This window comes from Pipra filicauda, unplaced genomic scaffold, assembly GCF_003945595.2.
Source record: "Pipra filicauda isolate LSUMZ 115617 unplaced genomic scaffold, ASM394559v2 scaffold12_size5214236_pilon, whole genome shotgun sequence".
NCBI lineage: Eukaryota > Metazoa > Chordata > Aves > Passeriformes > Pipridae > Pipra > Pipra filicauda.
Window position 1 is genome coordinate 3,819,454 of NW_024103763.1, and position 24,018 is coordinate 3,843,471.

General features: G+C 42.4%; 1 protein-coding gene across 6 annotated transcripts in view; it reads right to left on the reverse strand.

The window, feature by feature from the left end:
- Positions 1–295: 295 nt before the first annotated feature.
- NHS (NHS actin remodeling regulator) overlaps positions 296–24,018 on the reverse strand; it is a 261,229-nt gene continuing 237,506 nt past the window's right edge. For 4 of the 6 annotated variants that reach the window (XM_027738258.2, XM_039378102.1, XM_039378093.1 and 1 more), the window contains exons 4-9: positions 15,899–15,961; positions 13,455–13,647; positions 10,063–10,194; positions 5,846–8,803; positions 5,232–5,358; positions 296–4,472 (exon numbers count right to left, since the gene is read on the reverse strand). In XM_027738258.2, coding sequence (XP_027594059.1) covers positions 3,848–4,472; positions 5,232–5,358; positions 5,846–8,803; positions 10,063–10,194; positions 13,455–13,647; positions 15,899–15,961 — 4,098 coding nt within the window. In that variant the 3' untranslated portion in view covers positions 296–3,847. Of the gene's footprint in view, positions 4,473–5,231; positions 5,359–5,845; positions 8,804–10,062; positions 10,195–13,454; positions 13,648–15,036; positions 15,229–15,898; positions 15,962–24,018 lie in introns of those variants that run through there. The other 2 variants (XM_039378103.1, XM_027738260.2) reach the window with 2 other exon arrangements.

Genomic DNA, 24,018 nt, shown 5'->3' on the forward strand with positions numbered 1-24,018 from the left:
CCACCATTTTTCATCCCAGCTTTCTTTCTCTTAGCTTTTTCTTACCTGTAAAAGACATGGGGCGAATTCAGCAGTCTTTATATTCTGGTAAAAATGTACTGGTGGGCACTTAAAGTCAATGACAGTTTGGATACAGATTTTCCCTTTTACAGTTTATGAAAAAAATTAGGTTGAAGAGAAAGCATGATTAAATAGGTTTGAAATGTGTAAAGCCCCGAGAGTGACCTTTGGAAATAGCATACTTGTAGTCTGTAGATTAGACTTCACATCTCATTACAAGAAAGTAAAGAGAAGGTGTGATTTAATTGCAGTCACGTTTATTTGCAGTTTCTATACACACTTTCTAGGTAATCAAACTTTTCCAACACATTTTTTGAGAGGGGTTCACAATGAAACTGTCACCGTTTTTACTAAAAATAAATACAAGACTTAAAGTGTTGCACAGCTCTAAAATATACAAAGGCTTGGATTTAATGTAAACTTTGAAAACATTTTACAAAAGAAACCATATTTGCAACAATTTAAAAAGTTCATATTTACAAATATTACAAAAATACAAAATGGATGCAAGTCCATAAACCATTGTCTTTTCTGCCAGCATGAACTGGTGCTAGTACCAAAATAGTTACACTGTAACCTTCTTAATTTTTTTTTAATTCTTTAAGTCATAACCTACAGTATTTCTCTATCTGCCACCATTGCAGCAAATGCACTCAATCACTGACCTTTGGCAAAAGCAAACATATGCTTTATTTGCTACAACTATCCCATGCCCTCTATGCTGCCACAACAACAATAACAAAATGAAAAAAAAAGGAACAAAGGAGAAAAGGGGAAAATGTTTTTTTTTTCAGAACACAGCTGTATAACTTAAGAAATCATTTTCATAACATCAGTGCAAGCAACAGAACAGTAGGTTGAAATGACGGTTCAGCAGTTACCTCATGCTCGTACTGTACCCTGTCTCAAGAGGTGAGTGATGTTCCCTTTGCTCTATGGCTTGTCCTCTGTGCCTTAGTGGCATTCCTGCAATGCTACAGGGAACCCCGCCATTCGTCTTCCTCTGACTCCCACGTTTGTTATGACTCTTTTCTTCTTAGCGGATTTAGAATCTCTCTATTTGGGTTTCAGTCTGCTAAATATAAACTAGGAAATTAAGCAAAAGAAGACTATATTTTAATGGGATTTTTCTGTGTCCATTTTGTATGTGAAATATTGCCTCACCATTCTGGTAAAAAAAAAGGTGTATATATATCTATTTTTGATCTCTATTAAATTATTGATTGATAAAAAAAGTGATATCATCAAAGTCAATTTAGCTGTATTCTCTTTACAGTTTTGAATGACTGTTTAACTCAGGGCTATTAAACATATTATAAAAGTGCTCCTGGTAAAATTTTAATGGAGAATGACTGAAGATGACAAACTAAGGATTTTCTGCCCAGTATCTAAACTTCCTTTACTCATATTCTCCAGAAAGCGGTTTGTTATATGCTGAACATTTCCTCTTAAAACATTCTCATTCATTCACTTCACTTGTATTCAGACTTATCTTCTTAACTAAGCTACTAATGTGATTAGCCTTTTGTTTCCAAAACCTTGCTCCCATTACCTTCTGAAAAACTATTTTAGATGATTTTGCAGCCCTTCAACTGATGGACCACCCCTCATCCCAACACACGTACCACATGCATAGTGACTCTATCTCACCACACAAATGCAACCAGGCTACACAGGAGGACAGTAGGTAACCCTGAATAATACGTCTTGTGGTAAGCACTAGACAAAATCAAATATGAACCTTCTGGGGAATAATTTGAGATTTGTTAAACTGTTCTGATTTGCTTTGACTATTTAAAATTGTAACAGTTTTAGTTAGAACCTTCCTCTATAAAACATGCTCTGTCCGCTTTTAAAAACTCTCAGCTTTATGCATTACATGATTAAAAGAAAACTCAGTAAAAACCGAATTCACACATCCTGCTTCCCTATTATTTACTTATGCTTAAAGCCAGCTTTTAGGTGATTTCTTTAGTACCAAAGTATGCTCTTTCTGCCATCCTATTTGACCTGTCCTACTAAACACCTCATTCCTCCTTGCACTATTTTCTCTGCACTAGCCTTTCCTCTATTCCAAACCATATCCTACGGCAACCAACACCAACTGCATCAGTTTTGGATAAAGAGAGCCTTGTCCTCCAAGTAGCATGGACGGGGCTACATCAATGGAAATTGCAGTGGCCCAAAGGAGGATCAGGCCTATTGGTTTTATTTTATTTAAAATTAAAAGTATAAAGCAACTCACGGGTTCTTGTGGTTTTAAGATGAGAATATTCAAGTAACTTCAAGTAATTCAGCTTTTATCTCCCTGCCTTCATTTGTATCAAAGCAGCTACTTTTTGATTTATCTCCTTTCCCACTCCACCCCAGTCCCCCACCCTGTTCTGTGCTTCTGGTAAACCCAGACAAGATCCCTACTGTATGTGGCTGGCACAATGAACCAGAGCTTCCCTCTTCCCAGCTCAGCAATGAATATAAATAATGCATACACATACCTATTTCCCAGCTACGTTTTCACAGTGTCATTTTTGTAAATATTTAGGTAGCATGAATCTCATCAGCACAAAGAGAAAGCTTCACTGAAAACTCATTGCGGATATTTACTGATAAATCAAAAGCGCTTCTTGCATGCTTACAATTTGTTTCCTTTATGAATCAGAAACTAATCGTGTTTAAAGATTATAGTTACCAGGTTATGACTGTGTTATGTATCCCAATAGCCTAATAGGAATATGAAAGTTCAGTACTGTTTTCTCTCACATCTATCCTCTCCGAAGCGATCCCTCTGGGTTTCTCATCAGATATAGTGCTACAGATCCCTGCAAGAATAAAGGCCCAGGGGAGGCTGTGGGATGGGACCCTTTGGGACTTTGCATCAGACACAGCTTTGTTCTGTCAGAAACCCACTCATCTTCCCCACCAATCCTCAAGGTAACCTTCCCAGCTTCACTTTCCAGTTAGCTTCTTTGGAGCTGCCTTAGAAAGACAAATGGTTAATTTAATCCCCTCACAGTCAGCCTTTCCGTTTCCTTAGCTAAGGTGGAGAATTCCCCCTTTCCACTGCTCAATGTCATCCTTCAGGCCTGTCACACTGAAAGTGGTTATCGGTGGCCATGTGGATTTTTTATGTTTGATATGAAAATGGTATTCACAGAATACAGTTATTACATTTGAATTCTTTTGTCTTCTATAAACAAAGTTGTTACGCAGTAAATTGTTTGCCACGTCCACTTTTTGATAATTCTATTTACAAATTTTTATCAAAAATATGATATTTACATATGTTTTGTTAGTTTCTTCTAAATTTTGTTTCAGCTCATTTTAGTGTAGAAAAATACCAATTCTCAAGAGCATTTTCTTTTTTTTTTTTTTCTCCCTAGGGAAGCACTACAGTGAGGGATTTGTATCTGATGGACAGCTTCTGGGATAAAAAAAATACCCAAGGTCACCTTTAACTCTATGGAAAGTGTATAGCCTTGAAATCTACAGTGACAATGGAAATGAGAGTGTGATAAACCAAATGAAGTAAAAAGAAAACAGAACAGACATAGCATATCTTCCTCCTTATAGAAAATGTAATGTAATAAATAGCTACAGCTGTAGTCCTCATTTCCCCAGCGTCTTTCGAACGCAAACACATCTGAGCATTGATACTGCCCTGAAATTTTTTTTCTTTTTCTTCTTTTTCTTCTTTTTTTCTTTTTTTTTGAATTGCTACAGCATTGGCCTCTTATGTTGACATCCTTACAGAGCCCAGGTGGTGTTGGCAGCCTGGCACCCACACAGCCTATGTTGAGCTCTGAGAAGACCGATCGTCGTGGGGGCTGCCATCTGAGTTCTCCGTTTCTCCTTCTGAGATGGCCTGCATGGGTGTGTTGTACAGCCTGCAGCGCACGCTGTACCGGCTGCTGCTCGCTGCTGGAGGCGCCCGCGACCGCCCCACTCTCGACGACGCCGACATGGGAAAGTTCTTGGAGGAGAATCCTTCCGTGTTAACCCTGGGGGAGCAGGGGGAGAGCGGGGACAATGTGTCGGGGCTTGTCACAGGAGGAGACTCTTCCATGCTTTGAAGGGCATCTGCCATCAGCTCTCCGGGAGACTTGGGCAAAATAGGACTTTTCAGAATTTCTGTGGCAGACATCCTGTAGCTGGAATCAGATCGACTGCCCTTTTTAAGGAGCAGTAGTTTAAACTCCTCATTAGATGTGTTGGACTTTTTGGCATTCCTGTAAATGAGCCCAGGTGACCTCTGACTGCTAATGGGAGTGCCCATGCTGCCGGCTGATGGCATGTTGCTGGTGGGCAGCGTGCTGCTAGTGAGAGGCTGGCTGCTGGTCCCAGATGAAGCTCTCAATCTGTTTCTTACAGAAAGGTCTCCAGAATCCTTTCTCCCAAGAACTTTCCTTTTCGATCTGTAAAAACACAAAGGAAAACTCTTTCATATGTTATCTTTGTAGTATAAAACTTAGGGCTAGTCTGGAGTTTTACAGATTGAGTGCTCTTTCATATTAGCTAGAGTTCTCATAATCCTTCTGTCAAATACCCAAGGCTAGCAGTGACTGATGGCACTTTAAGCTGTGGTAGCTCTTGTGTAATGGATGAGACACTGAGCCACAGAGTCCCTGTCAACATTACCCAGCTCTTCCAAAACAACGTATGCACAACCAGCTCTGTGTAAAGACAACAATGCCTACAGAGTCTTAGGTAATAATAAGACTCAGCATAACCTATGCAATATCAGAAATCTTTAATTTCAGTTGTGGTCACAAATTTCAGCTGACTACAAAATACTCTAAAATTGAAGAGATGCCTTCTCATCATTCTTGCTTCAACAACTCACACACCAGAATAGAGCTGGTGAACTGGTGGACAGAAGGCAGGAACCACTGTTGGTTCTTTTCTTTGAAGACATGTATGTTTGTTAGATAGCATGGCCTGATGTTGTCATCTGTAAAGTATATACTGTGAAGTATGCCATTAAGATACCCAGACTACACTGCACACCATAATAAAGCATCTTTTAAAAGCTGCCTTTTAGAAAACTAAAATGAGTTAACTAAAGAAGGCAGTTTCAGGACAAAACTTAAGCACGGAATAACCTGTAACTATTGTTAGTGGGCAACTGTGCAGGGATGCATGTTACCATTTCTGTTGCTGCAAGGTTAGGTCACCTGTGAATGACTGCAAACAGATCCTCGGTAGTGCGGGGTTTGTTTGGAGACACAAAGACATCCTCAGCATCAGCCTGTGACTCCTCGCTCAGTGGAGACATGATGGACTCATCGCTTGGAGAAGACTCTTAAACAAGGAAAGAAGCCATGCTATGAGTCAGACCCCACTGCACTTTGCAACAGCACTGCCAGTGCAAGGCACCAGCTCTATTCACAGCCCAGTGGCTGATACCACCATACAGACCTTACACTCTAATCTAAACATGGTGAATGTTGCATACTGGAGCCCATAAAAGGGGCACTGCGAGGCACTGAACATGGGATCTCCCATTTACTGCACAGCTGTGATACTAAGGCTCCTCTGTACCCAGGGCCAATGCTCCTTCCTTTTCTCTTTTCAGCTGAAATGCAGCACAAGGAAGGCAATAAATATCAAAAAGGTCTGAATACATTGAAAAGGTGTAAATATCTTTGGGTTGGCTGACCAGCTAAAAGACTTGGAGGGCTCTGTGCTTAAACCCACAGAGATAAGCTGATGTGCAACTTCAGCCTGCTCTGACTCCACTACTAGTCACATCCAAAGTTGCATGATACAGAAAGAGTTCACAACTGACCTTTCAGTGAAGGCTCGTCTGTGCTGCCCACTGTCTCGTCTGCCCTGCTGTCATCAGAGGCACTTTTGGTTGGGATACCTGATGCGATACCATTTTCCTGCTTGCAACCCACTTCACCAAGTGAATTAACTGGTGCTGCCATCTCTGCTTCATAGCCGATATTCCCAGGCACATGGTGGCTTACATCGGGTTGGTGTTTAAACTGATAGCTGATGGTTGGTCCCTCAGCATGAGCTGGGCTTTCACCCACAGGCCCAGCTTCCAGCCTCCCCTCACTGCCTGTGGAGAGCTCTTGATGAGCCTGCACTTGCTGAAGGTCGCACACTATTTCTGGTCCCTGAATGGGTTTCTTTGCTTCGTCGTCACCTGTGGGGACAGCTGAGCCCTTCTGAAACCCATCCACGGAGATGGCACATGTCTGATTCAGAGGCCTTTCTGGTAAGCATTCAGCAACCAGGTGCGTTTGGTCCTTTTCAGGTTCAGTTTCAACCAGACTCACGCTTGCTGAAGTTACAGCTTCTTGCTCAGAGCTATTCTGCCCGCCAAAAGAGGAGCTTTTCTCTAAAGGCGGCTTTCCAGGGCCTGCTTCTGCCGGGGAAGTGTCAATGTACAGCATTACGGCCTCATCTGTAGAGTACTGCCGTGCTACTGGTTTCTTAGCTAAGAGCGGCCTCATTTTGCCTGGAGAAACATCGGTCGGTGTCAAAGCAGTCTCCTGTATGCACAGCAGGTCTGGGGTACTGCCTTTATGTTTCACTCCTTCAGGCTTGTTGACTGCCCGGAGGTGGACAGACTTGAGAACGGAGGGTGTGATGGCGAGGGCGGAGGGAGGGCTGGGCTGCAGGGCTTCCCCGACTGCGCTCTGCTTGCTGTGGCTGAAGGTATGCAGCTGGTGCCTGTGAGCGAAGGGCTTACTCAAGACATTGTGAAGAGCACTTAGGTCAAGGTGAGTAGGAGGTATAATTGGAAGTTCAAGGTCTTTGCTCACCGAGGCAGTGCTGTCTTTTGAGAGTGGCTGCTGCAGTGATGACTTCCTCTCTGGTACTTTTGGCTTCCTCTTGCTCCCCCCTGGAGACAAGGGTCCCGAAAAGAAAGCCGTTGGAAAAGAAGAGGTGGGCGTCTCCGACTGGCTGGAGTACCCACTGGAAGGTGATGCTAACCCTGCCAGCTTCTCGGGAGAGGCCAGCTTAAACTCATTATCAACAGAGGGGAGGGATGGGGTAGTAGCTCGTGACCCAGACTGAGATGTCTGGGATTCAGAGCTCTCTGGTGACTTGATGCACTCTATGACTGTAGTACCCGTAGCGGTGCTTGAATTGGACAAGGACCTGTAAGGATCGCTGGATTTCAAGTCGTTCAGAAGCCAGAGGTCTGCATAGTGAGGTTGTTCAGCACCTTCATCTTTAAAGGAGGGGATATCGGCGGTGTCAAACGCAGTGTCTTTTAGCCCGCCATCACCCTGGTTTGCCCAGGGAAGCTCCTGCTTGGCTGGCAGGTTGGGGCCTTCCACTCGGGAAGGTGTGTTTGAAAATTCAAGGGGCAGCTTCATCTCCCTGGCAGTGTGAGAGACATGCTGTCCGCCACCGATCTTTGGTTCTTTCTTGTCAGGAAGGTCGGTGCTGCCCTCTGATTTCCTCAAAGATGAGCTGCGTTTTGGTGGGGCTGGCTTTGCCTTTGGTTTCTTCAGTGAGAAGCTCTGCCGTCCCTGCCTCCTGTGGCTCATGCACTCCTGCCAGGTGCAGTCAGCCAGGCTGGAAGTCACGCTCCCGGTCTGGCCACTCTCGGAGCCTGGGGCTGCATAGTTGCAAATATAGCTTTTATTACCCTTGAGACCGCAGTCAAAGTGCATGGAGGTATAGTATCCTTCAGTATCCACAGAAAAGTGTGAGCTAGTGTCTGCCTTGTCAGAGGGGGTCTTTTCAAGGAAGCTGTCATAGGTGGCCATGCTGGTGAAGCTGGGGCATCCCAGGCTGTCTGCCTTTGGACGCTCAGGACTGAAGTCCTGGCGACAGGAGGCGTCGTGGTGATGGTGCAGGTAGTTCCACTCACTGTCACTCGTGTTGCTGTTGTTGGGGTCATCCAGTAAATCTGCCACAGTGGAGGTGAAGGAGCTCGCCCTGTGGCCCCTGACCTTGTCTGCATGGTCACCAAACTGCTCTGTGAAGACACTGGAGTCCTCGTTGGCATTGGGAGCAGTGTTGAGCGACAGCTCAGAGTCACAGTGCGAAGAGCCTGTTAGCGGAGGAGAGGCAGCAGGAGGAATGGTTTCAGATGTCTGGGAGGGACATGTTGAGCTGCTCCCACTCCAGTTGCCACTGGAGGACTGGTGGTCATCTTTCTGGTCCATGTGGCTGCTGAGCAGGACTCCTGCTGTGGAGATGGAGTGAATTGGGCTCCCGAAAGTGTCTGAGTTGGATGAAATCTCACAGCTGCCTGAATCGACCATCCTTGACAGCCGTGATCTCCCCCTCTCGCCGATGCTGTGTTCGGGGCTGTGCAGGTGCTGAGGACAAGTTAAACCAATGGGCTGGCATTCCTGTGAACCCTGCTTGATCAAGACCTCCTTTCCTTTTTTTGGGATCCTCTCCTGACCAGCTAGGAAGTGCTCTGCTTCATAACCTCCACTCTTGGTAGTGGCATCCTGATGGCCCTCACTGGCCCGGGCTCCCTCGCGAGGAAGGCTCCGTGAGCGGATGCGGTTGCTTACAGCGGCAGCGAAGACGGCATCCCCATTGTCTGCCAGCACCAAGATGTTGCCAGCAGAGTGGGAGAGGGAGGCAACAACGCTCTGCCCCCTCTGGGCACGGATCCGTCGCCGTGAGGGAGCAGCTATTAGGATTTCTTCTGTCTGGCACTCCGAGTCCCGGGTCCCCGACCTCCTGTTGCTGGAGCCAGAGAAGTCTGGGTTTGTGTGCACAATCACATTGCGCTCTCTCGCCACTGGTGACTCGTCTGAATCTAGGACACACGGAAAGCTGGGTGAGTGGGAGAGAGTTGCACATTTCCTGCCATGAGACAACCCGCGGAGCAACCCAAGAAGCATTATCTGCTGTATTCTTTATTTTCTTAATCTTGCTGAGCGTTGGACAAAATTTAAGTTGGCTATAAATTTATATAAGGCAGACCTCATGCCAGTGAGGTAGGGAAATTCTCCTAGTCCTGCAATGTGATCTCTGTTCTCCTATTCCTGCAATGTGATCTCTTGTGGAGCTGAGCTTACTGTGGTAAATATTAAGATAAATACTAGGTTTTCAGGTTTTGTCACTCTATTTCAACTAATTAAAGACAGTTTTCAGGAGTGGCTGCTGGACAAAACACTCCATGAGCTTCTAAAAATAATTCTATTTTGACTACCTGTCTGTTCAGAACTTCCATTATCTACTTTTTTACTACCAAGAATATTTGCAAGGCAACAGGATCTTTCTTTCATAGGTTCTCTAGTTCCTTATTCCCTATGATAAATACATTCCTTTTCCTTCCAATGAAGTTTCATGGCAACGGACCAAGATACCAGAGCCATCTTCAGGTGTACATGAACATTAAGAAATAACAATCCTGTTAGTTTCATTTTGGGTTAATAACAATTTTACACAGGATTCACCCTCAACGGAGTTGCTCCTAATTTACCTGTTACAAAAAGTGAGGTAAGTAGATAGATTTCAGGCAAATATTCTTGGTAATAAAGAATAAAAAGAAGGAATCAAGGAGTCTGATAAATAAAATAAAGGTTTAGCAAAGCTCCCGTAGGGTACCAGCAGCTGTTTCTAAGGCGGATATCCAACCGCTCATCTGAGTTATCCAGCTGTTGTGACAGCTCATCACCACTTTGCTGAGCAACATCTGTCAGTTCTTTACCTTAAGCTCCCCTCACGCAAGAAAAAACTTTCACTTAATCTAGTTACTTTTTATGCACATAACTATGGGTTCATAACAGAAATAAAATGAAAAAAAAAAGAACTGATTAACATTTACACAATAAGAGCTGAACACGTACATCTATATTACTCAGTAAGGCCCCCGGTCCTTCAAGGCCATATGGAGTAATATAGCTTTGCTTACTGTAGTAAATCAAAAAAACAAAACATGTCATTCCCAAACTCCAGAAGCATTTACAATTTAAAGGTTTCGTTTCTTTGGAAGGCTAGCTACCAGCTCATATCCCTGCAATTTAAGTTTGTTAGAAAGCTATCTACGGAAGATTTGTATTTATACTACACCTATTTCTTGTTGCACTCTTCTGGGGATGCCAGAGATGGTTTTCCTCCTCCTCAACTTTCGTCTCCGCTGTAGTACAGATTGTGAATGAACAAGAGAGCAGCGTATACTAGCCTCTCTGTCAAAACCAACTCCTGCAACCCATAAATAGGTCTCATTAGCCTTTAGAAATAGTAAACAAATTTTCATGGCTGGAACACAGTGGAGGTATGTGAGCTTGGATTAAGCCTGTGAATAAACATAAGGGAGCCCTTATGTAGCTCTTATGTAAATTATATCACAGTATATCACAGTTTTACATCTAATTCCAGCTCCCCCTCAGCAGCCTGGTCTGCCAAAAATAACAGAAGGCATGAAAAGAAAAAGAAAAGGAAAAGAAAAGAAAATCAGGAAGGCAAATAGAGTTGAGAGCTCTTGGTAACAGGGCATCTTTCTTATAGCTATTTATCCATCTGTCATAGGGATAATGACAGTAACTTGTCTGCAAAGCATTATCTATTCAGCTATTGCCTGACTTACTTTAAGCAACTAAGCATAAGAAGACATTTTAAGGTTATAATGCCATATTGCAGTAATTGGGCGCTTCTTAGGAGACCAATATGCCAAGGGGGCTAACATTTCAAAAAGGAAGGAGACAGCTAAAATGGGGCCAAGTCACCGTGCAAGTTTAGAGAGCATTCTCTGTAACAATGACACAAGGCCAAGAGTGACATTAACGGGGAGCTGCTATTTCTTTACATCAGTAAGTGTGCTGATTTTCACATGTGCTCAGCATATAGTGGGAGTTCACTCAGGGAATCAGGTCATGCAATCAAGATCCTCAGTTTAGATTTAGAAGCCCAAGTTCACGAGCGCATTTGTTTACGACCAGATAAACTAATGTGCATAGAATAGGTGAGAATCCCCTATTTTCTTTATGTTTCCATGGCATTAGCACAGGAAAGTATCTTTCACTTTGTTTTTTACACTGTGTTGACAAAATAGAGTGTAAAGGAGGCCAACCAGAAGACCAGTGCCCAGCTGCACTGGCTTTTTGCACAAGCATACACTCACTCACGCTCTCTAAAGTTGACGTGGGACAGGTTGGAAAAAATGTGCCAGGTCCATAAAGACACTAACATAAGGATTGCTGGTACAGTGGTTTGTAATCTTAAGAAAAACAAACAAACTAAACCAAACAAAAGGAAAATAAAAATCCTGATAAGAAGCTCTATTTTAATAGCGTATAATTATAAAAAACATAATTATACACAGACATACACATACATATTACATTACGTAACAATGTAAAACATTAAAAAGTAACTTTCTTGTAAAAGTTCTTCTTGAAATCTACTACAGTGAAATAGAGGCTTCAGACAGATGTCCTGTAACCACCAATGCCCCTGGAATAAGCAGAGGAAGAACTTTCTTTAATATGGAACAAAGGTGCTATAAACTCCAACAACAATCATTTTCAAAAAAGTGAACATTTCTCAGGGTTGGGAGAAGCTTAAAAAACAAAAACAGAGAACTGAAAGCAAACTCTTTGAAACAAAAAATCAATCAGCATCATTGCTGGTTTTCCAGCAACTGTGAATTAGCCGAACATGCTCTGTGCGCCAGATGCACGGGGGTCATCTCCGAGAGGAAAGTGGAAGAGGATATATCCTCCCCGTGACGCATACAAATTATTCCCATTAGTGCTAATGAGAATGATACACATAAACATCCAGAAGATTACATACCATTCTTGATCTGTAAAACTGATCAGTGGAAATTTGGTTCCAATGTATGGCAGGTGGAGTCTAGGCAAAAATGGCTATTACTGGAAAAGTTAACATTGGTCCCAGACCTAACTCTCCTCTGACTGCATAAGGTGACATTAGCCTTCTTAGAAAACCTACACCCTTTAGGGTCCTATATTGAATCTAAAAAGAGCATCATTTTAACACCAGCTTTACCTCATGGAAATATGCCACATTATCTATGACTTTCCATGGGGATTTGCAGTAGCAGTGCCCAACCTGCAACCTTGACCAGCCGGGTCCCAACCTCCGGCCAGCAACGTCTATGCAGGCAGTTCTGCCGGCCAGCTGCCTGTCCTCCACTTGGGCCCTGACTGGCCAGAAGCACCATCCCAGTGACAGGGACACCCACTCCTGGCTGCCACCTCCCCAGGCAAGCAGAGCTGGTGGCACTGCAGTGTCAGCTCCACTGTTGGGGCAGAGGAGAACCAAGGCTGTGTTGCTGTCACCGGGAGGATTCATGCAGCTGACAGTAGAGCAGACGGGGACTGGTCACCATGGTGCTGTAAGACAGATGTGCTGCAAGTCCAAAAGCCCAGAGCCCCTTGGCTGGGGGCTGAAGTTGGACTATGGGCATACAGCCCTCCCCAGCACCATGGTGAATCCTACAGCCTGTCTTGCAGGGAGGTTGGTGCACTGCTGATAGACACGGGAAAGAACAATGGGATGTGAGGGCTGTGACCTTAGCCCAACCTCCCAGTTACTGGGAAAATAGAATTAAATACAAATATTTTCTCTGGGGAATGAAGGCTAGCTGAAAGGTCCCTGCTTTTTTTCTAATTGTTTATATTGAAGTCTATAACTGTGGAAGTCAGTCCACTTTATGCTCTTACGTTAATCAAAACTTGGTACTTGGAAATATTATTGAGGAAAACTCAGATCAACTTTATGTTTACCATAGCCCTCTGGAATGAGAGAAAGAGAAAAAGAGAAAGAGAAAACATTCTGATTTTTGATTCTGGAAATAAGTCATCTATCACATTTAATAAGTGGTATACCTGATGCTTCTATAAACAAGTTCTCCTTCAAGTAAATCTAGTCAACTGTATCCAAATGTTATAGAAATAAAAGAAAATGCCATTACTATACCTTCAGCATAGCTGCATGTAAAGAGATCTCAGAGCGATGGTTTGCATGCTACACATTCATGCCTCGCATATTTAAAGCACTGCAAATAGTAGCCTACATTCTCTAGTTTCTCTTCTCCTGCTACACATGATAATCATATGATTAATTTTGGTGGTGTTCTGCATTATTTCAGTCAGCTACATTCAAAAAGTTATTTGAGGTCTTTGTAAATACAGACTGTAGGTTATATACACAACAAAAGTACATTGTTTATGCAGAGAACCCAGGGTTATGTTACACTATATAACATGGCTCTGAAAATATGGGCCAAATTAATCCTAGATGCAGCTTCAGCGACTCCAGCAGTCACGCATAAGGGATGAAATTAGCCCACTGTCTTCTAGAAACTAAATCCTCAAGCTAGGGTCTTTGCCCCCAGACTGCACAATCCCGTGACTTCAAATAAATTAAACAAAATAAGTACTTGACCTCCCTTGAACCATGCAATAAATACAAAAAGAAATAGAAGAGATTTGTACCAGTGACATTGATGGGGATAATGCAAGAAGAAATCACTTGGGCATCTTGTTTCATTTTCTCCTCTGGAGTTGGGAGAGGTAGTGCTTTACTCCAATTGGTTTGTTTATCCAGTGTAGAAGGGATATTATGTATTGGATTTTTCGGCCTCTGCCCTAACATGACATCTGTATCTTCGTCCTCTGGTGGATGGGACTGCAAATGAATACATTCAAAATCAGTGTCTCCCACTCAGGCACACGAGGTTAATTTTGAAACAGAGCAGACACACAGATCAGAAATCAATTACAGGGATGCAGGAAGGAATTGTTCTAGCTAAGTCACACAGCACCAGCTATTCTCCAATGGAAACTTATCCTGCTAATAGGAGAAAAAAACCTCAACATACTGGAAGTCAGCACATTTGCAGTGACATTTAGAGGCCATCTCCTCTGTCAGAAGGGGCACATACTGCATTCCCAGGTAGCTGTTGCAAGCCTGCCCTCAGTCACCATCAGCGTTAGACACACGTGGACCCTCATTTGCATCCGCAATCTTTTCAACTCCTGTGTCCAGTGATTACTAGCACCTATTGGCCCCAGATAACCATTCATTCAAGCATTAGAAGACCCAAAGTTTTAAAGAAGACACCCCCTCGCACTCATACTTCAGAAAACCATTTGTACAAACTCAGACCATGAGCAGATCATGGTACACCACCCAACAGCTGTGCGCTGCGAAGTGGCAGGTGTTAACAGTGCTGGAGCTGGGGGACAGCGACCAAAGAGAAGAGTAGCCACCACCAAAAGAAATTCAAAGGGTTGTTTAGAAACCATGCATAGTTTTACAGCATACTACAAGAAGAACTAGATGATAAAGAGAGAAAAGTAAACTGCATAGAAGAAACATAGATCGTTTGTTTTCTTTTGAAGGAAATAACAAATTTCCCAACAACACTCCATCTTGCAAAGCCACTATAATTTAATCTAGTAAAAGAGAAATAAATTTAGAGCATTTTCATGTGGTGCTGGATACCAACTCGGATTTGGGTGTCTCATTGTTTGCAAAAAAAAAGTTTCTGTTTTGTTTAGAAGAGACAGAGAGGAAAAACACTTACCTTTACTTTTTTATGTCTAATTTTCCTCCCTTTTTGCATGAATACATTCTTCTAAAAGCTGTGAAAACTGTTCGGCCAGCTCAGGACACCTGTCTGCCTCTCGTTTTTTAAAAATGAAGTACAATCCCTTTCAGTATGCCTTTCTCTTCAGTCCTGAATTCCCAGCTGCTTAACTACCAGTCTTCCCCCTCATGCCCGCAGTTTACACTTCATTTGCCAGTTTTAGTTTCGGTAGCAAACACGACAAAGATAAAATTGTTGCTCTGCATCTCCTTGGCAAGGCGTTTAACAGGTGGGTGTGGGACACCACAGGATCATGCCCCGTCTGCCATTGTACTTCTGCCATTCCTCCGCCCAAGCTCCTCACAAATCCCGGGGGAATTAACCGACTCAGGCTTGCCAAACAGCATTTAACGCCCTGGCCCCAAAAGCATTAAAGATCTTAACTCAGCAGCTACTATTTAAACTGTTGGAGGGCACGCACTTACCTCGTCAGTGTCACCTCCCGCAGCACCCCCAGACCCAAGACAACGCACCCTTCCTCTTCTCCCGCCCGCAGAAAACCCCCTTTTTCCCACGTAGGATTTCAGTCAAACATTGCAGCCTTCTTTCTGCCTGCAGCTTTTGTGCCGATTCCCGGCAGACGTGAATAGCTCATATAAACTTCAAGCACAAAAGACTTTGTTTCCTAGGTAACTCCCCCCCACCCCCCCGCCCAAAGTTTGATGCATGCATGCAAAAAAACCCACCCTTGCACACACGCACAGACACGTGGACACACACACACGGACGCAGACACACACACACACACACACACACACACACACACACACACACGCACACAGACTGCATTTGTTGCCGATTCCTCCCTCGGATGATAATAAGGTGCTGGACAAAGCGGGCGAAGTGACCCCGGCTGCCAGAGCTCCTCCTCTCCAAACAGTGGCATCACCAAATGGCCAGAGAATAAATACCTGCTGTCGGTCTGGCATTGTCCGGACAATTTCTTACCATTTAGGAAACAGAGCGGGGGCAGTTGCAAAACATTGCGAGAGAATTAAATGCAATCACTAATGCTATCGAGTCAATCCCAGTTCAGGCCTTTTAAAGGAGATGATAGGAGAAGGCGGCCTTATGGCCATGAGCTTCTGAAACCCATCCAAAGTGAAGAATGAAAGAGGGGAAGAAAAATGTTATTATTGTGTCTTACTGACATGAGAAAAATAGAAATGGCTCCTTTTAGCGCAGTAAAGTTAGCAAGTGAAAAGCAAGCAAGAGGAAGGGTTAGGATCTAGAAGGGAGAAGAGTGAGACAGGGCTGTTAATTGAGGATTGCTTGTTTTTCCAGTACCTTTCTACTCCAGGGGGTCATGTGGCAACACTCAATTGGGGAGGGCGAACGGGTGCTGTTAAACTATAAAGGTGAAATGTAAAAAAAAAATAAAAATTAAAATTAAAAACATACACAAAACATTTCTGGTAAAAGCACATCATTTTTGTCTGAATAGATTAGCATAAGAGCCAAAACAAGCAGAGATTTCCAGCATTTCCTACCAATGGGTTTATTCCCCACAACAGAGTGGTTTGGACCTCTGTGAAGTCTGTGCTGATTTTACTTATTCAGATTAGACAAAACTGCAGTGAAATGGGTTCAACCTCCTTGTACAGACATGCTTAAATTGTCCCAAGAATGCCTTGTATTGATTTGGTAACTCAAACTGTGTTCTGCCTGGAGCTGAAACAGTACAAGGTATGTATCCAATTACATTATAAAAGTAAATTATTTAATAATATAAAAGATTTTCTTGCAATTTTTTAAATTTTAAGCTATAAATATATATATAAATAGTGATGCTGATGGGTGATTTGTCAAATACATTGATTGCTGTGTGGTTTTGATTATATCGTTACTTCTCTGCGGTTGTGACCATTGTGTCAGGGTGACAACAGCCAATTGGCTTTTTGTCATTTTTTGTAACACTTGAAAGGACAGTGATGGCCACAAGTGCTGAGTCTTGCTGAATCCCTATACCTCCAAAATCCTCTTTTGGCAGAAACTCTGTTTGTTTGTTGCAATGTCCTCTTTTCGAAAGCAAGGAGTGAAGGAGGACTGACTTCTTTTGAAATAGGACATAAAACAAAAAAAGGAGATAAAGAAAACAGGTTTGTTGACCACACTGGAAATCTCTAGCACATGTTTCTTTGTGGGGGTTATTATGCCCCCCTGCATTGGTTATCAGACTAATAATGCTGAATAATTCTATGAATGTTTCCTCTCAGTCATTATCAATCATTTCTGTGACAGATTAACCACAAGCCTCAGTTTGAAAGACTTGCGTTATATGGTCTACTCTCAAGAAAAAAAAGCTGTAGTCAGTCTCAAAAGGCCTAATTCTCCATCTTGTCCTACTCTCTTCCTAGGTACACACCACCTCTTGCTTTGCCCTAGTTCCCACGTGCAGGACTAAAACCATGGGAAGCCTCCAGATGAGCTGCCCATAAGCCTTACAGGAGAGCAGAGAGGAGAAATCAAAAGAGGGCTGTTCCCAGTTAATATTTCCAGCTGGTTAGTTTCTACCCAGGCCAGTGGAAAAATAGTTCTTCCAAGCTGGGAAAAGTCCTTATCATAGGATGTTGGAGGATCTCTGGGAAGGGTTGAGGTAGGGGGAGACTAATGCTGATGACGTGACAAGAGTTTGCAATGTCCATGGCCTGTGATGGTCCTAGTCAGTGCACAAGGAGAAGAGGACAAGAGAGACCCCCTGCCCTGACCTCTGAGCACAGGTACATGCTCAAACCACTCAGGGAAAAACCTCTCCAGGAGAAACAGCAGGACCTCAATTTTGGCCTCAGAGATAGCAGTGCGGGCTACAGTTGAGACAAGCAAGACCTGGTTACCGTCTGCCTGTCCTATTGGTGCAGTGCTTCCCTATGCCCCCATGTGCTGCTCTGCCAGATGCCTCCAAGAAAACACCTGTCTGGTTGCACATATCTACAGGGATCAGTTGATGTGCCAAAGCCTCAGGTCCCTACTTGAGCATGGCAGGACAAACTTCCTAGGTAGGTTTCTATCACTAAGAGAGAGGACAAAATAGAGGTGACTGGTGAATTTTCAGCACTACTGTCACAGTAGTGCTCCTGAGAAAGCTGGTGCTACCACTGCCTTGCCAAGGGGTCCTGAGGTCACCTAGTGCCTGTTCCCATGTGGTGCCTGTCATCAGACAGCTGAGGCACACTGGCATAGAACAACAGCCTTAGCATTTCAGTACCTCCATGCTGGGAGAGGGAGAGAACTGCTGCTTTTCAAAAGTTCTCATTCACTCAGAAGACCAGAATATCTCTAAACGTCCTGAGTAAGTACATAATTAAGCAAGAAATTATTATTATATACCCAAGGCTGTTCTGGTCTGATGGGCAAATCTGCACTTAGGCAGTTTTCAAAGTGAACTTCTTTGTGTGGGTGTGCTTGGCAAACACCAACGGTGATAATCAATCCGTTAAATACAAAGCCAGAATACTTTAAATATGCATTTTTCTTTAATGGGCTAAGATTGCTTTGAAACTAAACTGGTGTGTAATTGCTTGAATAGGGATTTATTCAGCAGTCACTGACAAATGGGAACGTTTTTATTTACTGAGCTATCCCATCAACCTCACTTGCAGAAGTGCCATTGTGCTCATGAAACTACCTTGCAGAAAAATTCTTGGTTGCATATGCACATGATTTGATTTCTCAATGCTCTGCATGTCTTCAGTGTGAACTCTTTGGTTTCTGTGCACTACAACAAAATAGTCAGATGTCCAAGTCTGAACTAATCAACAGAGCTTCCCCTGTAGAGAGAGAAAGCAGCGCTGCTGCTGAGCAATTCAGCTCATCTTCCTTCAGCAATTAACTCGGGGTGAGATGAAGCACCCCTGAACACTGCCCCCCACTTTTAGGAAGACCTTAGCATAACTTGCAGGTACCTAAGTCAGGATTCATGATTCACCCTTTTAATGAATTAAAACCTTAGAATATCATCTGTACAGTGACAAAGAAGCAAATCAGCAATTGACAAACTTGCCAGCCTGGCAATTTATGGGTCTGCCCCATTTATTGTTCCGGAGCTGAGATCTGGAGGAGGAAATGATTTGGCCAATAACAGGACAAAAATGCCACTTCAGCCCCTTTGCTGTTTTCCATCCCCCCAAAGCTCTGAGATGCCGCTGTTGTTCAGCATCTTCAACATACAGGGAAGACTAGTTCAAGAAGCATCATTTGTATTAAACCATGTACCTAGCCTGCCTTACCTATAGTGATATCATTACAGCAGATTCTGGGATTTCATAGTTAGTAGACAGGACATAAACACAAGAATAAACAACTCATTTTTCTGCAGGTAATTAAAAATGCCTTGGTAATGCTAAAGCCTCATCAGGAGCATTTATCCTCAACATGTTTGTTAACAATTTAGGCATGGCTGAGTTGATTCCTTCCCCCTCAGCTGTGTTTGAGCAGGCAGGCAAGGTATTCCTATTACCTCGTAGGAAATACAGGTGACTGAGTCACAGCCCCTAGCAGCACAGAGCTGGTGCTGGCAGTGCTGGCACAGCCTTGGCAAGGGAAGGAGGCGATTGCTATCAGTTGCTGCATAGTGCTATTCTCCAGAGCATTATTTTTGACTCCTGCTGCCTAAAAGTTGCAGCTAACAAAAAGCATAAGGGATCAATTCTGACTTCAGGATTCTATAGCACTAGGTGGGGGAAATTTCCCTCACAGGATAACCTTAGCTATAAAGCAAGAGCATCAGCATGTAGCTTCAGCATCTTCAAGATTCATATATGTCCAGTGAAAAGAACATACATACAGTATGCTTTCATCCTGTGTGAGCACAGAAATAAGATGGACAGTACATCCTGATTTCTCATTTTAAAGCAATAATGCACGCACTGAAAAGGTAACATGTAGAATAAGTGTGAACTAGTGTTCAATCCCACATTCATGTGAGTACACTCCTGACTCCTTCTGGGGCTCTGGTTGAAACCTCTCTGTCTCCCTCTCTCTGCCTGTGAAATGGACAGCCTGCCGTTTCCTTAACTCACAGGAGTTAAGGAAAATGGCATTGATTTGCATATCGGAAAAACTAAAGGCCTGGTAAAAGGAGAAGAAATAGTAACAAAAGGCTAGCAGCTTTCCAGTGTTTTCAGAGCACAGTTGACTACTTAATTAGAAATGAATATTTGTACCTATACAGCAGCTTTCCTATATGGTCAAATGATGCTGAAGAGAAAATAATGGGAATATTTCTGATGGTGTTATTTCTGCTGCCAAACACAACCCCGCTCACCTGCCTGCTCCCAACATTTATATTTCTAGATATTTCATTCTCAAGTTTTTATTTTATCTGCCTGTGGGTGTTTTTTTTCTTTTGGAACATCACAAATGCAATCAGTTAAAGTACTGACAATCCATTACAGGCAATGTACTGCTCCAATATTTTGACAAGGTAAAGACAAAAATAAGACACGTTTTGTGACAGAAGTCATACCACATGTGGCATTCCAGCAGAGAAAGGTACAAAATAAACATTCCATGATACAGGGTAGTAGGTATTAAGCTCATTGCACAAACAGTGCTATACAAGTGCAGTCTGACAAATAATGTCAGGTAGGTTTTATTTCTAAATAAAAGGGATACAGGCACAATTTGCACATAGGAAGTGCATAGCCCAACTCGTGCCTGGCCCTGAAGTCACTTGTTTTTTACTGAGACTTCATGTGGCTTCAGCACAAAACTGTGTGAAAGTTAGTTCATTCTGTTGTGCCTTCTTCCCTTTGCTGTGCAAAGCATCCTAAAGCAGACTATAAGGAATATTTGTGAAATGGCAACGAGATGAAATAAAACTACCCGATGCATTATTTTCTGTTCACATTTGCTCTGGCGGAGGCCTCAGGGAGAGGAAAAGCCTGTCTGGAAAATAACCTCCTGCTTCTTGTTCCTTAGATTTCTGATCAGATTATAATTATGAATAAACTGACACTGAAATTTGTGCAATTTTGAGTGTAAATTTCCAAACACTGAATTCCTTGCTCCATCTCCTTTGTTTTATTGTAATAACTGTGCCACATGGGAATTGAGAAAGTATGTCCCATAACATTCTGAACTGGAATACTAAAATTTCATAGTCTGGCTGGCTGGAATTGGGGAAACCAGAGAAAGAAAAAATGCAGAGAAATTTAAAGAGAGAGCTGAAATGCAGTTGGAATGACACAGCATCTTCACACTCAGTGACTGGCCTCAGCAGTGCTACAGGCAGGGTTGTCATGGGAACATGTGTAAAAAGTATTTTCCTCATTTTAACAAGTCCATAACTTCCTCGTACTCTCCTCAGATTATTTTTGCTTTGGGCTGGGTTTTTTGGTTTTTTTTATTCATTGGCAAAAATGCTTGAATGAGTGATACTTGTAAATGCGTTCGGTTGCATGGTTCTTTTGTCTAGGAAGAGACTAAGTGTGCTAAAGTTTTTCAGCTTTAAAAATGAATGACTGAAACGAATAGGAAAGTACAATCATGTCTGCAAAACCATGAGGGGCATGGAAAAGGGGAATGAGGAATCAAATGCTTACTATTTCTCATAGTCTGAGAACCAGAAGGGATACGATGAAATGATGAGGTATCAGTTTGAAACAAACAAAACCTACATTTTCGTACAGATTTTTAAAGTCATTGTCACAGGATGCTGTTGATGGTAAAGACGTAAATTTACTAAAAAAATTGGACTAAATAAATCTCAAAGTCAACACAGACAAGTTAAACTTGGTGGCTATTATTCTGTATTTGCTCTCTGGCTCAGGAACTCTGTAACTATTTTCTATTTGAAACTGTAAGGATAAATTATGGGACAATAAACAGCATAAACCATGCCCTGTTCTTATGCTCTTTCCTGAAGGATTCCCTTCTGGCCTTTGGGCTAAGTGAACCTTTCAAGAGACAAATTAGGGCATTTCCTGTAACAAGAGTAGACACTAAAGAGCCTATGCCATTTCTAGTTCTCTACTCCTTCTCCACAACAAAACAATCTTGTAATGGAACAGTCCAAAACATTCCTCCAGACCCATTTAGGTTGGCATTACTTTCTTCGGACTTGAATTCATTTAGCCTTGTTTGGAATTTGTGGTACTTTGACATCTTCCTCCTTGTAAACGTAGTTGTACTTAAAAGCTAATCTTCATCTGTTGACTGATTTTCTCTAGCTTTATCATAAAATATGCAATATCTTCGGAAGAGTTCATAGCCACCTGATTGGTAGCAATAAAAACAGCGGACAGAAGGTAAAAATATGGAAATCTTGAGTGGTCTTAGATATAGGTGACCTGGTTTGTCAGTATCTTTCAGTAGCGACAGTTTTCACAGGTCTCACAGTAGTAATTTGAACATTTCTCAAAATCAAGGTTCTTATTTCAATACTGTAATACATGCATTAAACTTAGATACTCAGTTTGGAAAAGTCAGATCTGTAACTTTTAAAAATTTCCCAGCTTCCTGTTGATCTCTTCCTAATTTAGAAGAAACACAAAAAGGGGTTTTTGTTGTTTAGTATTGCTTCCTTCAGCACCTTTCCAATGCATAAGAAGAATGGAATACACAACAGACTGCTATGCTATGAATAAACATTCTTGTACATTTAACATCTTTAGTTCATTGATGTCTAGATGATACAATCAACTGGAATCAGATATCAAACATTACCAACAATCTCTGAAGCAGATATACTTTTGCAGATGTCAAAAAGCTTATGCCAAAAAGGGTGAGCTAGGCAATTACAGCATTCGCAACTTTCTCTTGTAATGGTATCATTAAATCATGAAGGCTGGCACAATATCAATTAGCTATTCATTGTTGCAGTGTCTTGTAAAAATCTCTGATTAGCCTTCTGCCAGACAGAGCATTCATGTGCAGCTTCATCTTGTCTTATTCTCTTTAATTTTTAAGTTGCCTCATGAACAAGGAGTTTTCTCAGAAATGGCTCAAGGCACTTTGAAGTATTCTGGCCTTGGCGTATTTGCAATTACCAAAGCAGAACATTGCCAGATGCCTTGAAATCGATAGAACAACACCCCTCCAAGCAGCTCGTTTGCTTCTCCTCAGGGGAATACTGAACCTGGTTAGCTTCCAAAAAAAGTCCAATATGGGTAGGCACAAAGCTTAATATTTTGCTTCTTTAAAGGAAAAAGGTAGACTTTCTGATAAAACCAAGACATCTGCATTCAGCATGACTTAATTTTGCCAACTAATACAGGACTTAGAGGGTTGCTCTCACTATTTGTTATTATTTTGTGGTCCACAGATGGAAGAAATGTCTAAAACACACTGGTTGTTTTCCAAACACAGCAAAGATTCTGGCCTTTCATCACTGTGTGTGCAATTTCAAAAGAGATGCCTCATTCTCCATCTGATACTAAGAAAGCTTTATGCTCTCTTAATGTCCAAATTCTTATCTGTAACTGGTTCTGATCCATAACATGGCATCGCCTCCCCTTTACCTTTTAATGATCCTACAACAGCAATAGCTTTGATGATGGCTTAGAAATAGGTAAGTCTGTTTCTCCTTTCTGTCTTCTAACTCTTTTCTGTCCCTTAATATCAGGATATCTTCTTTCAGTTGAATAATGAGGCCTGCAAATCTAACCAGTTCAAAGCCTGCAGTGATGGTGATGCTTTCCTCAAAATTATCCAGATAAGCAGTCAAAAAGCCAGAATAGTCAAACTAATCAAAACCTTATCATGCATTTCATGCTTTTAAATGAGAAACAAAACTTTTCCTATGGGCTGATTAGCTGATGTTTTGGCCCATGGGCAGCTGTGATTCCTTTACATTGACTCCTCTACACTGTGACTCCTTTATCATTATCGTATTTAAATATGGTTAATATAGTGGATTAGGATGAATGTACTTGGACTTTTTAAGCAAAGTAAGTGATGATTTCGTAGCTACATGCTTATAATGTGCTCACATCTCTGGAGATGCCAATGTCTCTGTACTGGCACATGAAGGACAGATTTATTCCTATCCCACTGAGGCCTGGCACTAGACAAATGTATCCCTTAAATGTCAAATCCAGGTCTGACTTGTGGAATTTAACCAATATAATGGCTCGTAGCACAGGGCAAAATGTAGCTACTTTTGTGGGTCAAACACCCAGAGTCACAGAAGTACCAAAGTCCAGCTGAGGCCAGTGGGAGTTACAGACCCAGTCAAAGTTGTGGATCTGACGCATTTCCTTTAACAATGATAAATACCATATTATCAACACTAATTTGATTTCGAATTAGTGCAGCAGTGTGGCAAGTCAGCACAGACATACAGGACCAGATCTTCAGCTGGCTTTCCCGCTTGGCTGGCTGGAAGGACACGTGTGAGACATGAAGCATCTGCAAAAACTGCATGGAAATGGACACTGCAGAACAGGGCTGTTGCCCACACATACAAA